General features: G+C 43.0%; 2 protein-coding genes across 3 annotated transcripts; both read right to left on the bottom strand.

Moving 5' to 3' along the window:
* Window positions 1-169: 169 nt before the first annotated feature.
* slc25a20 (solute carrier family 25 member 20) lies at window positions 170-6969 on the bottom strand. The gene is made up of 9 exons (XM_035386807.1): window positions 6665-6969; window positions 5551-5643; window positions 5056-5183; window positions 4066-4156; window positions 3764-3881; window positions 2456-2528; window positions 2210-2319; window positions 1558-1682; window positions 170-1098 (listed from the first exon to the last, which is right to left on the bottom strand). Exons 1-9 carry the CDS (start codon window positions 6767-6769, stop codon window positions 1036-1038), a joined length of 906 nt encoding a protein of 301 aa, XP_035242698.1. The 5' UTR covers window positions 6770-6969; the 3' UTR covers window positions 170-1035.
* A 3297-nt stretch (window positions 6970-10266) lies between these two features.
* LOC118211298 (NCK-interacting protein with SH3 domain-like) lies at window positions 10267-21591 on the bottom strand. 2 transcript variants are annotated; one of them, XM_035388397.1, is made up of 13 exons: window positions 21170-21591; window positions 18133-18245; window positions 17431-17635; window positions 16021-16096; window positions 15151-15764; window positions 14707-14877; window positions 14097-14183; window positions 12807-12945; window positions 12403-12483; window positions 12043-12171; window positions 11625-11717; window positions 11197-11369; window positions 10267-11003 (listed from the first exon to the last, which is right to left on the bottom strand). In XM_035388397.1, exons 1-13 carry the CDS (start codon window positions 21338-21340, stop codon window positions 10773-10775), a joined length of 2283 nt encoding a protein of 760 aa, XP_035244288.1. In that variant the 5' UTR covers window positions 21341-21591; the 3' UTR covers window positions 10267-10772. The 2 variants fall into 2 exon arrangements, with proteins under 2 accessions (XP_035244288.1, XP_035244289.1); XM_035388398.1 differs by lacking the exon at window positions 21170-21591 and having other exon boundaries at window positions 18116-18247.
* Window positions 21592-21887: the final 296 nt, after the last annotated feature.

The raw sequence follows: 21887 nt of genomic DNA, 5'->3' as shown, positions 1-21887 counted from the left end.
ATTTCATTACTTTTTATGCTAAACAAAAATCTGATCAAGCTTTTCATCATTGTCAAATAAACCTTCTAAACAAACCAATACTAAATCTTTGTCAGGCCAGATGAGCTCCACCTCCCTACCAATGATGCCCTGAAAACAAGCTTTAATGAAGACAGAAAACACAAATCCATTGAAGATATTTATGTACATTAGCTTGTTTATTTATAAATTATTTAAACATAGAATCAGCTGTTACTCAAAACTTCAAGTTTTGGGTGGTATGTGGGTTAAAATTCTACTGAACCAACTGAATCTCATGATTTCCCCCAGCAATTTAGATTTATGTTCTTGTTTAATTGGTCAGTGAAGATTTGCAGTAAATGATGATAACTATAACTACACACACACACACACACACACACACACGTACACACACACACAAACACACACGTACGCACACACCTATGCACACACATACGCACACACGCATGCACACGCACGCACACGCACGCACACGCACGCACACGCAGAAAGGTACTGGCTCCCTACTTAGACTGACTGACATTCAGAAAAGTAAGGCACATGTTGCAGTTCTCTTTATGGCTTTTAAACAAATTCCTTCTCAAATAAAATGCAAAACAAAGTGATCATTCCAGAGTAGAAATGCAGTTGGGAGTACATCTCTGCTGCTTGCTGTGAAATGTGGTCTGTGCACACTGTGTGCGTCAGTACTGGCTCAAGTTAACAGCTTGTCATTACCGGATGTGTTTATTGTATGCTACTCTACTACTGCATGTGTCAGTGTTGTATGTGTGTACTGGCACTGTGAATGTTGGGAATGCTTGTTAGTTCTGCATGTGTGCACCATCACTGTGAATTCAGGTACTGTCTGCCAGCTCTGTATGTGTATACTGCATGTGTCAGTTATGTATGTATGCATGGACCATGCGTGTCAATGCTGTGTGTATGCATTGCGTGTCTGTACTGCACGTGTGCACTGGGTGTCACTTCTAAATGTGTGCGGCTTCCAGCTCTTCCGGAGAGGTGCATGTTGGGTCACAGGTTCGGTAAGGCCCAGTTGAGGAACTTCATGGCAACTTCAAACCCTAGGAAGCAGGCCTGAGCAGGGAAAGAAAGGGAACTTTAGGGGCATGGTCTCCAGGGCTCCCTGCTAAAGCACCGGACCTCAAATTAAATCCTAACTGACTTGGAAAAGTGCCTGTGTCTACTGTATATAAATAATGCGTACATGTGTAAACGGTAGGGTATGAGCAGAGTGTGATCGATGTGCTAGTGGTGGGTGAGAAAGGTACGTGTGGTGTGAATGGTGTGAGTAATACATGAGAAGTGTATGTACTGAAAGAGTGAGCAGTGTGTGCGCAGTGCACAAGTAATGCCTGGGGGATGTGTGGTTTGTGTGTGCTGGCGAATACTGTGTGTGGTGTTTTTTTTTCCCCGTTTATGATAGGTGTGTGACGATTGTGTGTGGCTGATGAGTAATTTCTGAGTGGTCTTTAGGCAGTGTGTAAATAATGCACGATTAGTGTGTGCGAGAGAGAGAGTGTTGCAGGTACTAACTGCGTTGGCTGGGAATGCCCTCAGCATTACAGCAGTGAAGCCCTTGTACAGGGAGGCCACACCCTCTTCCCTCAGAAGTTCCCGCAGAACGTCCCGGAAGCCATGGGGATACTTCCCCTCAGGTGCTGGGGATTCCAGAAAGCAACACCGCATTTACAGCAAGTGTTTAGCAAATACGGTGTACAGTACACATATTATGTGAACACATACCATTACTCCTGTTGCTACTGCTAATCCTGCCTCGCTCAAAAGTACAACAGCAGGGTCCCAACCTGGGAATCTAACCAATAACTTCAAGCTACAAGCCCAGCTCCCCCTAACCATTATACTACACTGCTGCACTAAATCTCATTGTACCACTACTCACTATACATATCACAAAGCCTAATCATAACCCTGCTCACTGTGATAAACCTGCATGAAGTGTAAAAGCCTACTCATACTGCTGGGTCTGCTCATACTCTTTTAGGCCATGAAATTGTAGCTTCAGTAACGTGAGTACTGCAAATGTTTACTTTAACGATTTAATAAATATATATATATATATATATATATATATATAATTACATAATAAAAATAATTACATAAGAAAATTATGCAATTTTAATGTAACAAAATATACAGTACATACACTGACCACACGCACACATACCTGTTTGAAAGCGGGACTTGAGCACATCAGGGGGGATGGCCACAGCCCAGTTGAAGATTCCCGCCATTCCTCCAGCAAACAGAATACTAGGAACACTGAGCTCAGAGGGGCTGCAATTGACACGTTCATGCGCACACGCAGGCACATAGTGTTATTGTCAGAACACTCAACATTGAGCTGGGGGGAAGCAAAACCCACACACACACATACAAAACCACACACACACACACACACACACACACTGACCTGCGGCCCTCTGGAGTGAGGATGTTTTTCAGCCACTCGTAACTCATGAAGTACATGCCACTGGCTGGTACATCTGGAACAGAGACGGCCGCCAGTCACACAGAGTCCGAAACCCCAAAAAGGAGCAGCACTTTGCAGCATTTAGCCAGGGAATACGGCTCACGGCAAGCCATCGTCAAGGGCAGCGCTCATGTGCAACATTAGCTAAAACTGGCAGTGTGGCATATTCCGTAGCTACTTAGTCTCATCTCACTTTGTTCAGAGTGCAACACAGAAACCGCAGTGTGCTCAATTTTAGGACCAATTTCATTTGTATGTTGAAGGGAAACCCCCACCAAAATGGCCTGCATGACTGGTGAAATTAACCTCTATATGTCACAGTAAGTCAGTACCTCTCATTACAATTTACAATTTAGTCATTGGGAAATTGTTTTTGCACAAAACAAAAGTTAATTAAACAATGTGAGTCAGTACATCTCTTTATGGCGAGTCAGTGAGAGACAGTAACACAGGTAGTACCTCTGATTAAGGTGACTTGATACGTCTCATTACAATGTGGCAGTGTGAGTCTCATTAGGGTAGGTCAGTATCAGAGTGAGTCTGTACCTCTCATTAGGGTAGGTCAGCATTAGAGTGAGTCTGTACATCTCATTACGGTAGGTCAGTATTAGAGTGCGTCTGTACCTCTCATTAGGGTAGGTCAGTATCAGAGTGCGTCTGTACTTCTCATTAGGGTAGGTCAGTATTAGAGTGCGTCTGTACTTCTCATTACGGTAGGTCAGTATCAGGCCATGTCTGTACCTCTCATTAGGGTAGGTCAGTATCAGGGTGAGTCTGTACCTCTCATTAGGGTAGGTCAGTATCAGAGTAAGTCTGTACTTCTCATTAGGGTAGGTCAGTATCAGAGTATGTCTGTACTTCTCATTAGGGCAGGTCAGTATCAGGGTGAGTCTGTACCTCTCATTAGGGTAGGTCAGTATCAGAGTAAGTCTGTACTTCTCATTAGGGTAGGTCAGTATTAGAGTGCGTCTGTACTTCTCATTAGGGTAGGTCAGTATCAGGGTGAGTCTGTACTTCTCATTAGGGTAGGTCAGTATCAGGGTGAGTCTGTACCTCTCATTAGGGTAGGTCAGTATCAGAGTATGTCTGTACTTCTCATTAGGGCAGGTCAATATCAGAGTGAGCCTGTACCTCTCATTAGGGTAGGTCAGTATCAGAGTGAGCCTGTACCTCTCATTAGGGTAGGTCAGTATCAGGGTGAGTCTGTACCTCTAATTAGGGTAGGTCAGTATCAGAGTGGGTCAATACCTCTCATTAGGGTGAGGGCGGTTCCCTTGTAAACGCCTCTTATGCCACTCTCTCTGTACAGCTGCTTCACACAATCCATTGGCCCAGCATACTTCACTTCCTTAGAAGCAGACTGGACCTGTACACACACAGTTACACAAACAGTTTCCCACACAGTCATAGAAAAGCATGTGCACACACACATAACACACACACATGCACACACGCACACACACACACACACACACACACACACACGCGCACACACACACAGACACATGCATGCACGCACGCACACAAACGCGCGCACACACACGTCTCACCTGCAGCAGGCACTTGATTCGCTCTCCAGGAGCCATGATGGCCGTAGTGAAAACCCCTGATAACATTCCTGCAGCAAACAGCTGAGGATACCTGAGAAAGAACACACGTACACACCTAAGCTTTAATTTAACATTCATACATATAAACCTTTATACAGTGAGCTCCATAATGCCGCTCTCTCTGTTATGTTTGGGACAAAGCCATTTTTGTCTTAATTTGGTTCTTAATGTATTTATGAAAAAGGTCATAAAACATTTATACATCATCTAAAACTGTATATATGTAATTGATATAACATTTAAACCGTTATATGTTTACATATTAATACAGCAGATAACATTAATGCATCTAAAGGTCTTTAAAAAATGGACACATCAAACATTAAATCATGCAAACATGCAATCACAATACTACAATAAAAATAATAATAATAATATTATTAGTCATAGTAATACAATTAGTATCATTTTACAGTTTACTGTTTAGTTAAAACAGTGAAGAGCTGTGCCTTTCGTTAAAATGCCCAAAGGAATTTCTGGACACAGGTGCATAGGTCTAATAAGCATTCAACTTGGTGCAAGGTAGAGCACACTGAGATTTTTAAAAAGACTCCGATCACCACCGCCGATCGCTCAAACCTGAAAGGCTGTATTGTGGTAGTCTATCAGGATCAGCGATTATTTCTTCTACAGACCCAAAAGAGTCAGAGTCATCTGACTATATTTCAATGCTGTGCATACGTCACGCATCACAGATGTAAATTTCTGGTGTGACTTCGGGTTTTACCATTAGAAGTGATCAAATTGTCATAATAAAAACAATTTCAGCTTAATTTAATGAGAATCCTCTAGACTAAAAAGAACTGGTCTAATATCTTTGGGGATGCCATTTTGTGGTGCTTACACTTTAATCGATTTAATTGAAGAAGTGGTTCCAGAAGCATAAATACACAAATGCACACACACTTATGCACACACACACACACTCACGTGAGGATATCATTCGGGTGCTTCTGTTGCAGTTTCTTTCCAAGACCGAAACCAAAGAAACAGATGGCAAACATTGGTGTGACTCCAATGATGGGAGCAGCCATTCCTTTATATAAGCCCAGAAATCCCTGAGAGGGAGGAAAAGAAAAAGAAAATTATTCATTATTATTTTTTAAAAGCTTATAGAGTATATAAAGAAAGCTCCACAAACTGAACTTGTCCAGCCCATTGTTATACACAAGTTTGGGGGTCCACTCAGCACAGCTACAATAAAAACAGTACAGAAAAACTAAATTGTTTCTCCACTGATACTATAAAAAACCTCATGTGCCAAAATTCAAGTCCCCAAAACACAGCACAATTTAAAATGCAGGCAAATCCAGTTCAGCACGCCAGACAGCATGCTCTCCCCATGCTGTCATTTCTGAGCCTGCTCTGCCCCTTCTCCACCCCCTGGCTCCACCCCCTCTTCCCCATTGCCCCACTCTTCCCCACCTCTTTAACAAAGGTCTTCTTAAAGCAATCGAAGGTGCCGGAGTACAGAAGGGGCTGCCCAGGAACAGCTTTGGGCTGTGTCTGCAAGCGGACCTGAGAGACAGAAGAGTGGAATTATGCACACATTATGAGAAACACTCAGCTAAACTCTCTCACACAGTTTCTCAGTTGGCACACTTATAAATCAAACACACTCACCATTTTGTGCATCAGGATTTTAAAAAGAGTTTTTAAAAACATTTAAAACTTGAATCTTACAGTCTAGGACTGAGCTGAAGTGCGGGGTTGGGGGATGATGCTTTTTAACTTAGGTATAAATTGGCATCAGTACCAAACACTATTTCTCCAAAATATTTATTGAACCATTTAGATCCACACACATCAATTCAGTGCATATGGCTGAAATAAACCCAACATCTAGTGGTAGAAAATATATTTCTATTTGCTTCTTGAATACATGTACCTTTGGGAATTTGCTGCTACAAGCGACTTGTTAACAGTCCTCTCATTAGTCCGGTTAGCTTCCTATAGACCGATTACTGTTGCTAGCACAAGCTACCTAAACCAGAAGTCACTGTGTCAAAGGTCGCCATACCAATTGACTAGCCAGCTAGTTTTGTGTTGCTACGAATACCCTGTACGGGACAGTTTAAAGTAATTAGACTGGTTACAGTCAGAAAAGTTTGACATGCCTCTCATCCTACCCACACAGCTTTCAATTTGCAAAGCTTATCTGCAGTGCACGACACTTGTAATAGGATAACTAACCCTGAGCGAGCCAATTGACTAACTGAGTGGTTTGAGATGTTTCAGTATCTAACTAGCTAACGTTATAGGGAATATGTAACTATGCTGCCACGGTGTATTTCACAATGAAACATTAGTCCGAAGTTAGTTCGCTGCATGGGGCGTTTTTTAACCGAACTAGCCATCCCAGTATATTAGATTGCAAAGTTAAAAAAAACTAAGTGCACGGTTACCAGCGCTAAGAAAGTTAGCTGAAATGAGTGGTATCTCAGGATGAAATGTGTCCATTGTTATCAAGCTAGCGTAGAGTAATCAAACGATACAAAAAAGAAAGCACGACAAACTAGGAGCTAATTTGGCTAGCTACCTTTATGGTGTCAAGAGGGTGTCCAGCGAAGACCAGACAGACTCCACCGAATCCCCCTGCGAAGAAGTTCTTCCCAGGGCTGATAGGTTGCGGTTGTTTTGCCATTTTATTTACTTCAGGGATTAACTACAGTCAGGATATCTTTCTGCTAACTCCAAACAATCTTATGAACGGAGCCAGAAGAACGATTACTGCCAGAGGTGAACCGTAGTGAAATTAGCTAGCTACTATCTTTTCGTGTCACCCCGCCTAAGTAGCCGGGGACCTTTCCCCTATATAGTTACCCGGACTAAAAACAGTGTAACACCTTGCTTGCGTGTGCTTCTCCGTTTACAGTTCGATGTGGATAACTACCACATAAATTACAAGTACGTCCACTAGATTTCCATTTCGTGGTGAGAAAAGCATACATCTCAATGGTAACCAACTATGTGACCACAGCATATATAAATAAAGCGATTTTGTTGGTTGATAAAGGTGTCCGATTATCGCTGATACTGAATGAGTAAACTGGAACATTTTCAAATGTAGTTAATGCGAATGCGGATAAAATACGTTTGCAAACTCATTTCGTTATGGCTAAATATGTTTTGACATCCCAAATCGTCGTATTTCATAATGTCTCAGCGTTCTGTTTCATATAATACGCACTGCAAAATACATTACTTCGTTTCGTGAAAGCGTTTTTTAAATTTTATTTTTATTATTATTATTATTATTATTATTATTATTATTATTATTTGCAGTGCTACTCATTTCGTCATGGCAGTCCCCGTGTACATCGATTTTTGCGAAAATTGGTCGACCAGAAAGTATTTGAATAATCAAGTGCAGATTTGTTCGACAGGCTTGGTAGTTTCTAGACGTCAACAGCAGGTGGCATTGGTATCTCCCTTATGTTATTCAGCCTTGAAATGCATTGATCCTGCTTGACCTGACACCCAGACAGTAGAACATTCACTCCATCCTTCCCATAATCCCTCTGGATCTGAAACAGCAGACAATACACTGATTGTCGGCAGACTGACCAACAGGCAGAGAGAACGGGGCAGGCAGACAGATAGATTCTCTCACAGCTGTGTCTTCAGGGGTCATGTCTAGAGTAATGTGTGTAGAAGGGTGGAGTCAGGTAGACCCTCCTCCACTGTCACATAAACCTTAACCTCTGCTTCAGACTCAACATTCTACACCTAGGCAGAAACACAGGGTTACCATCTGCCCATGCATCCATAATCCTGATAAGGATGCATAAATTGGAGTGGCTGGTGAGTGGGATTAAGGATGCCAGCTCCAGGCTGAGTTCAGCAAGTAATCACATAGGACAGTGTAAACTGTAGTTGTGAATCTGCTGTGCATGTAAATAAACAGAAACAAAAGACTCATTTCTTGGCCAGGGGTAGGCCAAGAAATTCTTCGATCCTATAACAGAAAAAATCAGGTGGGATCTCTCAAGTAATGCAACTGCATATTCATTGCATATTGTGACAGTGCTGGGGATAGCCATCGAGTCATACGGTGAACAAACAAACACAAAAATGTGTGGCTGACCACCTTTCATGACCTTCTTGTGCTTAAACAAAGTCACTCAAACAAGAACATGAAAAATGGAACAAAAATGCATCACAACCACCGCCCCCCCCCCCCCCCCCCACCCCACTGCCCACCAAAAAAAAACAAAAAACAAAAAAAAACGAACAAACAAACGCAACAACTCAGGCCAAAGTGGCCAGTACCATTATGCAACAGAATGGTGTGCCTTTACACATGGGCCCTAAGCGTTTCTTTGAGCCCAATCAGTGGCGGCTGCTGTCCAGAATCTTTTGTGAAGCAAACCCACCATCACCCTTGGGATTCCCCCATATTAGATCAATCATCAGGGTGAGACACGCAAAAGAGCACACATGATTGGATAGACTATTGTAGGACTAGTGGGCTCATAAACACATCATAATCCATAACTGTCCAAAGTCATCCACTGATGAACATTGTCTAGTGAAGCAGGCAGAAGTCTTGCCTCACTGAAGTTCTTTCGAAATCCTGAGGATGTCACTGTTTTGCAAGATACCAGACATGTTTTTGAACCAAGGCATGGTTTTTTAGCTTCATGAGGAAAACATTCATTGTGGTGATAATGCAACATTAAAAAAAGATATGTAGAGTGTGTTATGCATGTTTTTTCTTTATTTTTTGGTGAAGCTTCACCTGTTGTCTTTGAGAAACCTCCTCTGAGCCCAACAATTAAACAACTGGTATCAGCTGCTCTGATTGGCTATGAGCCACAGCTGCTGCCACGCCTGTGTGTGGGGTTGATGCTGTGCAAGGCCCTGCGGGTCTGTCAGGTCACTGATACACCTGAGGAGTTGAGGGGACAGCAAACCAGACACAGGAGCAGGAGAGAGTTGCTCCTGTCACTATATATAATCATCAAAGGTCACATTCTATTTTAAAAATGTTACTGTAAGACATTCTCACACACTATTTACCCTGGGGGGTATTGTGAACTGACATTTTAATGGTTCGGTAGATTGAGCTGCTTCTTTTTAGCCACAAGATCCAAGCACACATTCCATTTCATGCATGGGGTAAATCTGATATGGGGTAAATCTGTTGCATTCTGTGAAGAATTATGAGAATCTTTCTGCAGTAGGCAATATAATTTAAGGCTTGCACACACACACACACAACCACACACACAGTCATCCTGTTCCATCACATATTTTTAAAGTATCATTTATAATATTTTTATGAAAAGTACTCTTGCACTGGAGGCATTGTAAACTCGGTCATTTTGATGATACAGTGGATTTTTCTTGTATCCTGTTGATCCCTCTTTAGCTTTTTCTCCCCATTTTTTTTTTGAGTGATGGGGCAGTATAGATGACAACTCCACTCTACACCCACAGGACTCCATCTTAATGGTAGAAACTCCATTCTAAACACACCGGTGTAGCTCAGTGTCGTGCAGTGTAATATGGTGTATTTGAATGTGCAGTTTTTCCAATTTCACATTCTACTATACGGTAGTTAAATATTATGAGTTTAGAACTTTCTGGAACCCTTAGGGTAGTGTAATTGAATGTACTTTATGTATATTCTTCCAATCTGGTGTAGCTGTAGTGTAATGTAGTGTTGCTAATGTATATTTTTAGTGGAATGCATTAACATTTAGTGTAGTTAATATTTTTATTTGGTGTGGTGAGATAGAGAATTTAGCACCCTCACCTTCTCTGCCAGAGCCCCTGCATATATTGCAGCATTGGAAAAGTAGTTGCAGCAGAATGGAAAACTACCGCACTTGGAACCTGTTTCCCCTGAAGGACAAGATGCAGCTTATTAAGGCCTTAAAGGTTCTGAGGCAGATTCAGCTACAGATGGGTGCGGCCGACTAGCTTGCGGTACATCTTCCTGAGCCCGTCTCATTTTATGTGTTTGTGGATATCTGTGTGTGTGCGCACATGGAAGTGTGCATAAATGTGTCTGTATAAATGTGTGGTTATGTATGCTTATATTTGTGCATTTAACAGTGTTTGCATGTGTAAGCATGTGTGCATGTGACAGTGTCTGTATCTGTGTTGTATGGGCAATTAATAAAGAAAAGGAAATTTTGTTTGCATTGTTTATTTCAGTTTAGTTTTATGAAAATACAGTTTGTTATTTCCGCTCTTCTCAGACAGCCACACACTGTTAAAACATACAGTAACTGGGAAAATATACTTTTAGTTTATTAGCCTGAGAGACACATACTGGTGGCAATTTAGAATTTAGATTTGGAGAGTGTGGAAGAACAAGCACACAAACACACATACATCCATACACATACACCTATGTACACACACTGTGTTTATGTAGAGTATCAGTGTCATGGCAATGATCTCGTTGTTTTAACTGAATTTGTGTGAGTGTTTGTGCGCGTGTGTGTATGTGTGTGTGCACGTGTGCACACAAGTGCGTAAGAGAGATGGTGAGTCAAGATTAGTGTGTGTGAGAAACATTAAGTGTGTGTGTGTATCAGTGAGAGAAAGAGAAACAAAGAGTGTGAGTATATGTGTGTTTGAGAGGAAGAGGGTTTGTGTAAATGTGTGTATGTGTGTTTGTGAGCGTGTGTATGTCAGTCCTGCTGATGGCAGATATCAGGAAACTCCTTATAGATCTGCTGCACTATTAGTCTGTCCATCTGCCTGGCCACCGTCCCCTCCTCCTCTCCCTGTCCCGCCCCCTCCTCCCCTTCCACCAGGATGCGCTGCAGCGCCCTCTGAAGGTCGCTCAAACGATGGCGTTGCTGCAGGTAGTCTGTGGTGCGGATGATGGCATGCATGAGGGAGAGATACTCCATACGCAGCTGGAGAGAGAGGGAGAGAAACACAGGCAGGGCCAGAGAAGGAGGAAGAGAGAGAGGGGAAGAGAGAAGGGAGGGCAAGAAGGTGATAAATAAAAGAAAAAGGAGAGAGAAGAGCTTGAGGTCATAAACACAGATCATACAATCCTGAATGAAAACCATTCAGAAGTCTGTAGTCCCAGTCTGTCTGCCTCACCTTGTCCCCAGGGGACAGGTCAGAGATCTGGCGCACAGCGATGTCAATCATCACCATCATATCAGAGTGGTAGAAAATGGTGGCGGTGTCTTTGCTGGCAAAGATGTCCTGCAGAAACTTCAGCACAGCGTGTGGAGCAGGCGGGGCATGATTAAACATACAAACTGGATCACCTAGAGAGAGGGGGGGGGGGGGGGGGGTTGAATAATAAAGAGAAATTTTGCAGAACCTATAAAATTCTTCCACCCATTGTGATCCCTTAGGGTCTCCAGGCCTAATAATCTTCTGATAACCAAAGAATTAGAATTCCTCACACAGTGGACAGGTTTTAAACAGAGACAGGGCAGATACAGAGACAGGAAACAAACAAATACAGGAAGTGAACAGAGACACTAAGTGAACAGAGACAGGAAATTGCTGTGTCTGACCTCCTCTGTTCAGCAGTAGTAAGATCTTCTCTGACAAAATCTTCACATTTCCTTTGCTAATAAGTGTTTGCATGATGACATTAGTGTCTGGAGCTGAAAGAGAAAAGGCACATATCTTACCACAAAGTAGTGAATAGAACACAACCATACAACTCTTCATGTTCAAATTATTTACTGCCATTTACTTTACAAAACAATTCATTCACCTGATTCACCACTGTAATTGTGAATTAGAAGACAGACAAACCACCCATCCTGATTCAAAAGATTTAATGGCAGACTCAGCTACTTTTATACACAAGCATTACTAATTAAAGTGAATAGCCTCCCAGTGACCAAACAAAGTGCAGAGAGATTGCCTGTGTCCAATCAAAATGAAGAGAGTTTCTGTGTGTCCACTCAAAGTGAAGAGGCTCACCTTTCAGGTGCAGGTTGAATGCCAAGAGCAGGTTAATACAGAGGTCAGGAAGCTGCTCAGTGGAGTCAGAGGGGAGGCCGTTCTCAATCACCTCCAATAGGAACAGAACAAACGAGCTGTTCAGCTGCTCTGCAACACAGAGTACACCACTTTTATAACACAGTTACAATGCTCTTACACTGCCCTTGCACCTTTAGTATCAACTGTTATATGGTGCAGGATACACCAAGCTTACCACGCACGCGCGCGCGCGCACACTCTCATACTCACATAAACATCTCATACTCACATAAATCACACATACATAAGGACATTCATGCATGCATGCATACACAAACACGGAGTTACAGTCTCTCGTACCGTAGTGGTGGTATGGCACCTGCTCCCCCATGGAGAAGATCATAGATAGGACTAACACAGAGTAGCACAGCTTCTGATGCTCTGCAGAAACAAACACACACACACACACAATGCATATTCAGTTATAGAAACAAAATCAGAGAGGCACACATTTAGTTTTACAGGCAGTTGCAGTGAGACACTTTTAATAAACTTCCCTCTATTAACAATAAAAGGAAGAAGAAACCCAAAAATCTACAATATTATGCAAGACCCCACAGCAAATATGAAACCTACAAAAAGGAAAAATGAAAAAAGGAAACAAAAAGCCAAAAAAGTTCAACAATGAGAGAAAGAGAGAGAGAGACAGAGAGAGAGAGAGAACGATAGAAAGGGCAGATTTATAGTCTGACAGATTTGCGCACCCTGGGTGTCAGTTTGAATGTCGCGAGCGAGCTCCATGGGCAGTATGGAATTAAGGAGGGTGGAGATGAGGGCGGAGTCCAGACTGCACATCGCCCCAAAGACCTTGAGCAGCAGCAGCCGCAAAGACACTCTGTGCTCCTGCATACAGCACAGACACAGGCATGGAGGTATAACTGCAGCATTACGAGCACTACACAAATATCACAACTACGCACATACAGCACACACATGGGCACAGTGCAGGGATGCACAATAACATTGGGGTCATACTGCTGCCATCCCATAATAGCTCACTATGGTGGCCAGATGCCAAGACTACAGCCGATGATGATGATGCAGGATACATGCATCAAAGGCGACGCATCTGATGTGCTGCAGATGCCATACAATCAGTGAAATTGTCATGCTCAAAAAGCAGCCTAATTATCCCTTTATTATTTATTACTTACTAATTTTATCATCTTTACCAGCCAAATTAAAGCAAAGCTATACAGACAGTCCGTAGCTACAGACTCATATTCTCTGCTTAATAATAACATTGAAATGTTTGATTATACAAATAAAATTTTTTTATTTTTCCTTCATAAAATGACATTTGTGTTCATTTCCTTCCATTAAATGAGTTTGCTCTACCTTTGTGCTGTAATTTAAAACGAGGCAGAATCATTATCAGCCAACAGTGCCAGCCAAATCCTTGTTATTGATATATCCCCATAACTTACACATCGTATCCCTAGTGCAGTGTCATAATTATAGTATCACATGTGTAACTACACACTAACATCTCAGATTAAAATTACAGTTATAATGCAGGCATTATAATTACACACTAACACAACATAAAAATTGATACAGCATTATAACAGCACTGTAATACATAAAGCTGGCAAAATAACAGACGTTGCAAACTATAGGTCAATTAGTATTCTGCCACTGACATCTAAGACTTCGACTGAAGTTTATTGAACAAAGTATTATCAACCCGACAAATACAGGTATTATAATTACACACTAACCAACATACATGGTACGATGTGATCACTACAGTGTTACAAGTACTGTAACTATACTCTAATAGGTCCAACACAGTACATAAATACACACGGACACAGCATAGCTGTATTACTGTAGTCATCATCACAAATGTATATAATACACAACCATTAAAAAACATTTATATAGTAAAAAATAATAATAATTATACATAGATACGGTCCTACAGGAGTTATTACTCCGTTAGTAAAGCAGGTTGTACCTGTTACAGCATTCCATGCTAACAGACATCTTACCATCTGGTAGTAAGAAACGAGTGACAGCACAGGCTCTGATTGGTTGGCCCTGCACTTCCGCTTACACACCTCTGGGTCAGCATCCGTCTGTGGGCAACAGTACATCCTCCAGGTCACCATGACAACTTGACTGCAGCCCCAGATTTAATACACTGACATTTACACAGCAGGGCTCCCTGCCACAAACGTCTGTGCTATGAGCAGGGCAATTAAAACTCTCTAGATTCAGAGGCATCATTATTCATATACCATTTCAACAAGACTGACAGACTTGGACACATACATAGGATTAAGTCATGAATCTGGTACACCTATCAATTAGGCTGTAGTGTATGAGCCATTGTACAGTGATCGACTTAGCATACCCGTGACTGGGGGTGGGGTTATGATAGGGGGCGGGGCTGTGACTGGGGGTGGGGTTATGATAGGGGGCAGGGCTTTGATTGGGGACAGGGTTGTGATAGGGGGCAGGGCTTTGATTGGGGACAGGGTTGTGATGGGGGGGGCGGGGCTGTGACTGGGGGCGGGTTTATAATAGGGGACAGGGCTTTGATTGGGGGCAGGGTTGTGATGGGCGAGCAGGCTGTCCCCCGGCGCTGCAGCGGCTCACCAGGATCTGCAGCAGCTCCTCCAGGTAGCAGGCGATGAGGGCGTGGTCCTCGTACAGGGCCCAGCTGCGCTGCTGCGCGTCCTCGCGGTGCCGGGCCAGGTCCCCGAAGATCACTTCCAGCCTCTGCTCGTCGTGGCAAACCTGCCCCTGAGGCAGAGCCGCTCTCAGGTCCTGCAGCCAGAGCACAACAGCCAGCGAGTTCAGTACTGTTCATATGCCCTCTGGTCATACAGCCAGACATGAGGCCCTTTCAAGAGACTCCAAACTGCAACTACGACTGCACGATATATACAGAATCACATTTTTAAAAAGCGTTATAAGAATAACTGGCACCATAGGGGATCTGTGGTGATCTGTGATCTCCTGTAATTAGCCTTGCTCTCCACCAATGAGAAGAGGATTTACTGACCCTGCTCCCCACCAGAGAGGGGAGGACTTACTGACCTTGCTCTGCACCAATGAGAGGAGAACTTGTTCCAGAGCAGAAGCTGCCTGCGGAAGAGCGGTCTGCAGATGACCTACGACCACACCGACCGCCACACGCGACAGCTCGTAACTGAGATTGGTGTTTTTACGGACCAGCTCAATCAGCTCCACCCCTGTTGACACAGGAACAACTGCAGAATGGGTGGGGCTGCTGGAGGGGCTGGCAGAAGCAGCGGGTGGAGCCAAGGAAGAACCTGCGGACTCTGAGTGGTCCTCCAAGGGTGTTGGCTGTTGGGGCTGAGGGGCGGGGCCCTTTTTAGGGATGGCTGGTTGGGCCGGAGGCTGGGGGGACTCAGAGGGGAGGGCAGGGGCAGGGGCAAGGGAAGGGGAAGGGGCAAGAGCAGTGGCAGGAGTAGGGGCAGGGACAGGAGCAGGGGGAGGCGGGGCCTTGGCACGGTTGGGAATCGGGGGAGGGCTGCTGGCAACACTGGGCAGGCTGACGTCTGAGGACACCGCTGAGTGGGAGGAGCCAGAGTCCAGGGAGGCAGAGCTGACTGAGGGCGAGGGCGCAGTACTGGGAGGAGCGCCACGCCCAGGGCCATCTGGGGAAATACTATTGGAACCCTCTGGCTCTGTAGGTGGGGGGACAGAGAGAGAGAGAATGAGAAAGAAGTGCAGAAGTGCACAGTGAGATGGGAAAAAAGGACAAAGAGCTGTCAGCCCACCTCACTACTCACAGATATAAAAAGCAGTTATAATAATTTACTTTGTGAGGGCACAGGTACAGGCTATGCACTATAATCAGTGAACAGAGCCGTCTATGTGGACAGGGTTTATGGCAGAAAGTGTGAGTAAAGGAGGAGTAGAGTAAGGGTATGAGTAGCTGACCTTTGGGCCGGGTGCCCCTGCGTTTCTCTGGGGGTGGAGGAGTAATGGGGGCCGCACGGCGTGGCTGGAGGGGCACCTGCAGGAGAAGACACATGGAATATGAGACAGAGTGTGTGTGTGCGTGTGTGTGTGTCTCCACAGTGCGAGCACCCGTTCATTTGTACATACTGTAAGGATGTCTGAGTGCATGTTTGTTACAACCACGTAGAGGAAATTAACAACAAGATTTCAACTGCGCACCCTTTCATGTCTAAGAAATATACTAATTTTATGACTTTGTAGAACCTTACCTGCCACACCCTAACACTTCATAAATGTATCCCTATGGTCCAAAATAACAACCATAGGAATTACCCTCCAACTTGAGAACAAAATCCATTCAAGCTTACCGTACAGACGCCTTGAACTTGCGCAGAAACTCTTCGATGTCGCCTGGCCAGCGTCAGCCGACTGTCCCAGTTGGACAGACAGCCCTGTCTGCTGTTTAGTTAGTTCAAGTTTTAAAGTTAGTTTTTCCAAAGGCTAGCTGTAATCCCTTTCCCATTCTGTTTCTGGTTTCGGGTAAAATGATTGGTGCTGCTTCGCGTCTTCTCAGTGATTCCAGAACTCTTTTCATTCTCCTCCCTCGAGGCAGCCATTATGGTGTAAGCGCACCAACTACGTCCCCTGTACTGTCAGCAACCCCCTATTTCTGGTTCTGTCACCAATGTGATGTTTTTACCCCTTATAGGATACAATGCGACCACATGATTGTGTAGGCCTACTTATTCATGCAATTTATTGCCGTCATTAGCCTGCTGGCTAAAGTTATAGCACCGGAGGTAAGCCAAAGCTGAACGAATGCTGAAATAGCAAAGTAGGTTTCAAAGTACACAATCATGTGATAGTGTTACATCCAATAAGTGGTCGATACATTGCAATCGCAACAGAACCGGAAATAGAGAGTCGCAGTGCTGGGGACGCAGATGGTGCACTTACAACGCACACCTTTATCTCCAATGGAGTTGAATCTCTGCACCCAATTCCGTGAGGCACAACCACACAGTCTTAAAGGAACAGATGCGCACCCCAGGATTTTGTTTTCAAGGAAAAGGATAATTACTTGCATACGTTTACAGCTAACCACAAATAATTTGTTATGGGTCATACTGATAATCACATTTTAAACTACCGTTATCCTCGATTTAAGGACGCAACCATAAACATAAACCGGATCGAGAAAATGATGGTGGTTGTCACAATGTGTGTCTGTGTGTTTGTGGGAAGTGTGCGAGTGTAAGTACTGGTCCATGTATATGCAAAACTGTGCGTTAACACACATGTATGCGTGTGTGACTGCGTGTGCGCATTCGTGCATGTGTGTTTGTATGTGTGTGTACACACAGTATCTGGTGTCACAGCATGCAGTACCTGGTAGAGGCCCTGTTCTTCTGGCTCTGTGGTCTCTGATTTCGGCTCGCTGGCCTGGCGCCCATACCCACGGCTCAGTCCATTGGGGGGTTGAGGGGTGTGGCACAGTGAGAGGTCACTGCTGGACGACGGCATCTTCTGTTTGTGACTGGCTGGAGTTGGGCTTCGACGGGAGAGGGTCTCTTTCCTGTGGTGGATTAGCTTCCTGTGGTGACAGAAACAGACAGTGAAACAGTGAAGGAAAAGGGGGAAAAAAGAGAAAAAGTAAAAGAGGGACAGAGAGAAATAAACACTTTTCATATCAAATCACCGTTCAATTGGAATACCCCTCTGGTCACTGCTTACATCAGACTGATAGTGCCTGCGCTATTTTAAAAAAAAAGAAAAAAGAAAAGACTGGACCTCAAGGCCCAAGTCTCATGTTCATGCTGGAAAATGAAACATTAAAACACGCCTTACACTATGCATACCTGGTCCTGAAATTAATCTGAACAGGCAAGTTCAACTTCCCAGTGAACAGACCGAAACAGAAATCAAAGGCCCACAGCAAGATAAGAAGAAAATTTGTATCAAACTCCAATATATGGCTGAAAATATCCAAGTCATTAAACTAGTGGAGCAGTGTGGCATTGATGCGTCTTCCATTCAGAGCAATTAATGTCTTTATAAATCGCCCTATACAAACCCCTGTGAGAGACTCACTGCAGCACTTCTCTTTGCTCCAGGTTGTATTTGCCTCCGTTTTTCATGGCTGTGTTGTGGATGCCCTCGATGGCCCTGTCGATGGACTGCAGAACCTCATCCTGCTCAGGGGCCTATCGAGAGACCATAGAGTGCATGATCCAGACCACATCCCAAACAAAAATTAATTTCAAATTTTCTTAAGAAACAATAAACAATAAAAATAAAAAAAAACTGGACAAAGCTGTCTGAAAAGCACATATTCAAGACAAAATTAAATATTTAAGTGAAATATTTTATTATTCACTTTTCAAATATTCTGAAAGTGTTTCAGATATATACTAAAATTATATGAATTCACCCAGTGCTTTAGATCCAAGGCATTTCATTAAAGCGTGTTTTGAACATGTAGCCTATTTCAAATATTTTAAAAATATGAAATGTCAAGATTTTATACATTTATCGATATGAGCTTCAAAAACCTAGTTTGTACTTTACTGAGTTAATTCATTCATTTGTAAGACTATGCTCTGATGATACAGTGATTTACAGTGATACCAATGCTCCCTTTACTTAAAAGGAAAAATTTGCTTAAAAACATGGAAGGCAATAATACAAAACACCCAGAGAAGGATACATCTATAATATGCCTAACAACCTGCTTGACAAATTTGACACATTACTCCTAATGATGTAGGCGGGAAGAACTCTGGCCCTTTTTAACACAAAAGGTGTGTGTACGTCGGCATTTTTGCTCTTCACTACTTTGCACAATCTCTACGGTTTCAACCTCTGTCAGTTGAGCAAGTCAGCATGTCAAGGCGATGTACCTAACCCTTAAACTTTAACCTGACAGACAGTGTGCACAGCCTATTCCAGCCTTTCCCTTGCCTCAAGCTCCCACAGTTCATTGTCTGACTAGAATGTGCATGAGATGTGGGGAAAAGGGCTTGATGGGAACTGTACTACCACAACAATTTGGAAAACCGGTTCTGGTGAAGATGAAAAGACTTTAAAAGGCAGGTTTTTATAACTTACAAACACAAATCAAACTGTATTTGGTTAGAGTACTACATCAATAGACATAACAGCATAAGGATTTAACTGAGCTCCTCGAATTTCCTTCCTTTCAGATGTCATTGCTTCAGAATAAATAGCATAACAACAGTAATATAGTTCCATTCTATCACCAAGTCAGACAACTGAGGCCCACCGGTGGATTTGCGAAGTCTTCTTCATTACCTCAAAGTGCCATAATCTCAAGTGATTCAGTGCACAGTACAAACCACAGTGGATTTACATCGCTCACTAAGGACAACCAGGAACCTGTAGGTATCATAGCTGATTCAAGCCCCTATACCAGCAAGTGGGAGTTAACAGTATACCACTGCTGCAGACTCTTGGTCGGTCAGATATTCAATCAAAGTGTCAAATGGCAAACATCATTTTGACCTTCAAAGGATATTGACAGGTATAGTTACCAAAGCTACCAAATGGTACATCATAGCCATATGCCAGCTGAAACAATGTTTGTCACTTTTTTGTGAGCACTGAACACTGTGTGCAGGGGCAATAGTGATAATGCCAGGTGGTAGCTACTTTTGGGGGAAGGATTTTTCTAAATTTCAATAAAAAAGGAGGGCCTTTAGTTACACCTTTCCTTGGCTGTTTTCTGTTCAGCTTTCCAATTTAACTATGAGTCAAATTATTAATCTGATTAAGTAGTGAATTGACTACACTTAGCCTGTCTAAGCACAAAACAGTAACAGAACCAAAATATAAGAGAACCTGTGCATGAACATGATGGCTGTTCACTGGTCCAGTAATTACAATAATTACATTAGCTTTAATTTCTGAAATTTCACAATTATGTAGAGTTACTGCAGTGAAGTCAAAGTGCCAGCTTTTGAGCTGTACATGCTGATCATCCTTAAAAAATTTAAAGTTTCTTTTATTGCTCTGCATCAAAAAAATGTGTCCAATTATATAAGTATCCTGGAAGAGGTTTTTTTTAAAGGCCAGAGGGAAGAGAAAACTATTATGTAACTACATTTCTACCTGTTAAAAACTGTAACATGCTCAACGCCAATGGGTCATGCATTAACTTGTTAGGGAGTTGCACAGAAAGATGAGTGGACAGATTAGTAAGATTATTCTCTCAGAATGAGGAAAGTGTGCTTATTAAGACAGAGGCTTTTGTAGGGAATATCTTGAAATACCCGCAGACAAGCAAACATTATTCTCTATCATTTTGATGGCAAAGCGATGAATTTACACGGAAAGCAATACCCATCTTTAGTGTAGCGCGGCATTAAACGAAAATAGAATTTGCGGTAAATCATAGTTGTGCAGGCTCGCGAGTCGACCACATCAGGACCAGGAGAGGACTAACCTCCAGATGTAATCTCTGCAGCCCGTCCAACGCGCGTGACGCACATCGTATTAAAACTGATTACACCGACGGGCATTTTGGCAGATACATTTTTGGTATTTACTAGCTTTTTTAATTGCTGAAGAGTGCTAGTTTATGTTTAACACAAAGACGCCCAGTAAACTGAGATGAGTCAAGGTTGTTTGGGTTGACGTCAGCATTTTCATTTGGGTTTTTTGCGGACTGAATCAAACAGGATGCCAACTTAAGTACAAGATAAGATCCAGCCTGCACCCCTCAATCATTATAATATACATATAATATACAAATTGCGTACGCAAAAAACACTGTCTGCATTAATCGGACATGGGGTGTTGGGAAATGTCTAGCCCCGCATAATTCGCAGTAGCCAGATAGCCAACTAGTTAAATAATTCTGAACAGGTCAAAATGCAGTTATGTCATGCCGTGACATATAGTACACATGGTGCACTGTGAATTCTGCATTACCCTGCGCATAAATGTTAAAACCACCTCGAGCTAACGTCAGATGACTCTGCAAAGCTAACTGTATTCCATCTGTGCGCATCGCCTTAATTTAATCGCAACCCAGTCATGCCTTCTGTTTGGTTTACTTTATGTATAAACTCATTTGACATACTCACAATAACGTTGGCTCAGTTTTTACCTGGATTCTCTCGATATAAGATGACGGTATGTATCCGGTTTCCCCCGAGCTGCAGCGCGATCCGAGCCACCAGTGTTGATTACTCCGCTCCAGGATTAGGAAGCTTTCTCCGGCAGCGAAGTGGAGAGAGTTTGGCTCTGGCGATCGGAACGCGTACAGAGACTTATACATTTTCTAACTTTGGCTGACGTTCGCAAATTTCGCACTTTCGCCGCTCTTATCAGGCTAGTAAGGGTCTGGTTCCAGTGGCAAAAATGGCCACTTAATTCCAGAATTTTCTCAAATGGAATAAATGACCTAAAAATTAAACCGGAGGCGCGTAGCTAGCTAGCTAGCCCGTAAGCTAGTTTTCCCCCAGTTTCTCATGTCGCTGTGCGTCGTCCAGTCTTCTTCTTCTTCTTTTAGATCTGTGGCATAGTATACACCTGCTTGTGCATCACTGCCCCCTATTGTTCAGATCCACATTCGATACTATGATACAGCCCCGTAGAGGCTTCAGAATCCTATTCTGGGTTTTTTTAAACAGAAAATGAAGAAACACGTAGTTTTTAGACCTCTTTAATTAATTTCCCTATCTGTTCATTTATAATTATTACAATTTATTACAATGCTTTACTGTCTCCAGACTACCACACTCACATAGTCCATCAGGGTGTTTCCTAATAGCTTCCACTCCCCAGACCACAATGGCCCATTCTCAGTATAATGCATTTCATTG

The sequence above is a fragment of the Anguilla anguilla genome, chromosome 13 (genome assembly GCF_013347855.1).
Source record: "Anguilla anguilla isolate fAngAng1 chromosome 13, fAngAng1.pri, whole genome shotgun sequence".
Lineage (NCBI taxonomy): Eukaryota > Metazoa > Chordata > Actinopteri > Anguilliformes > Anguillidae > Anguilla > Anguilla anguilla.
This window is presented reverse-complemented; position numbering and strand designations above follow the sequence as displayed.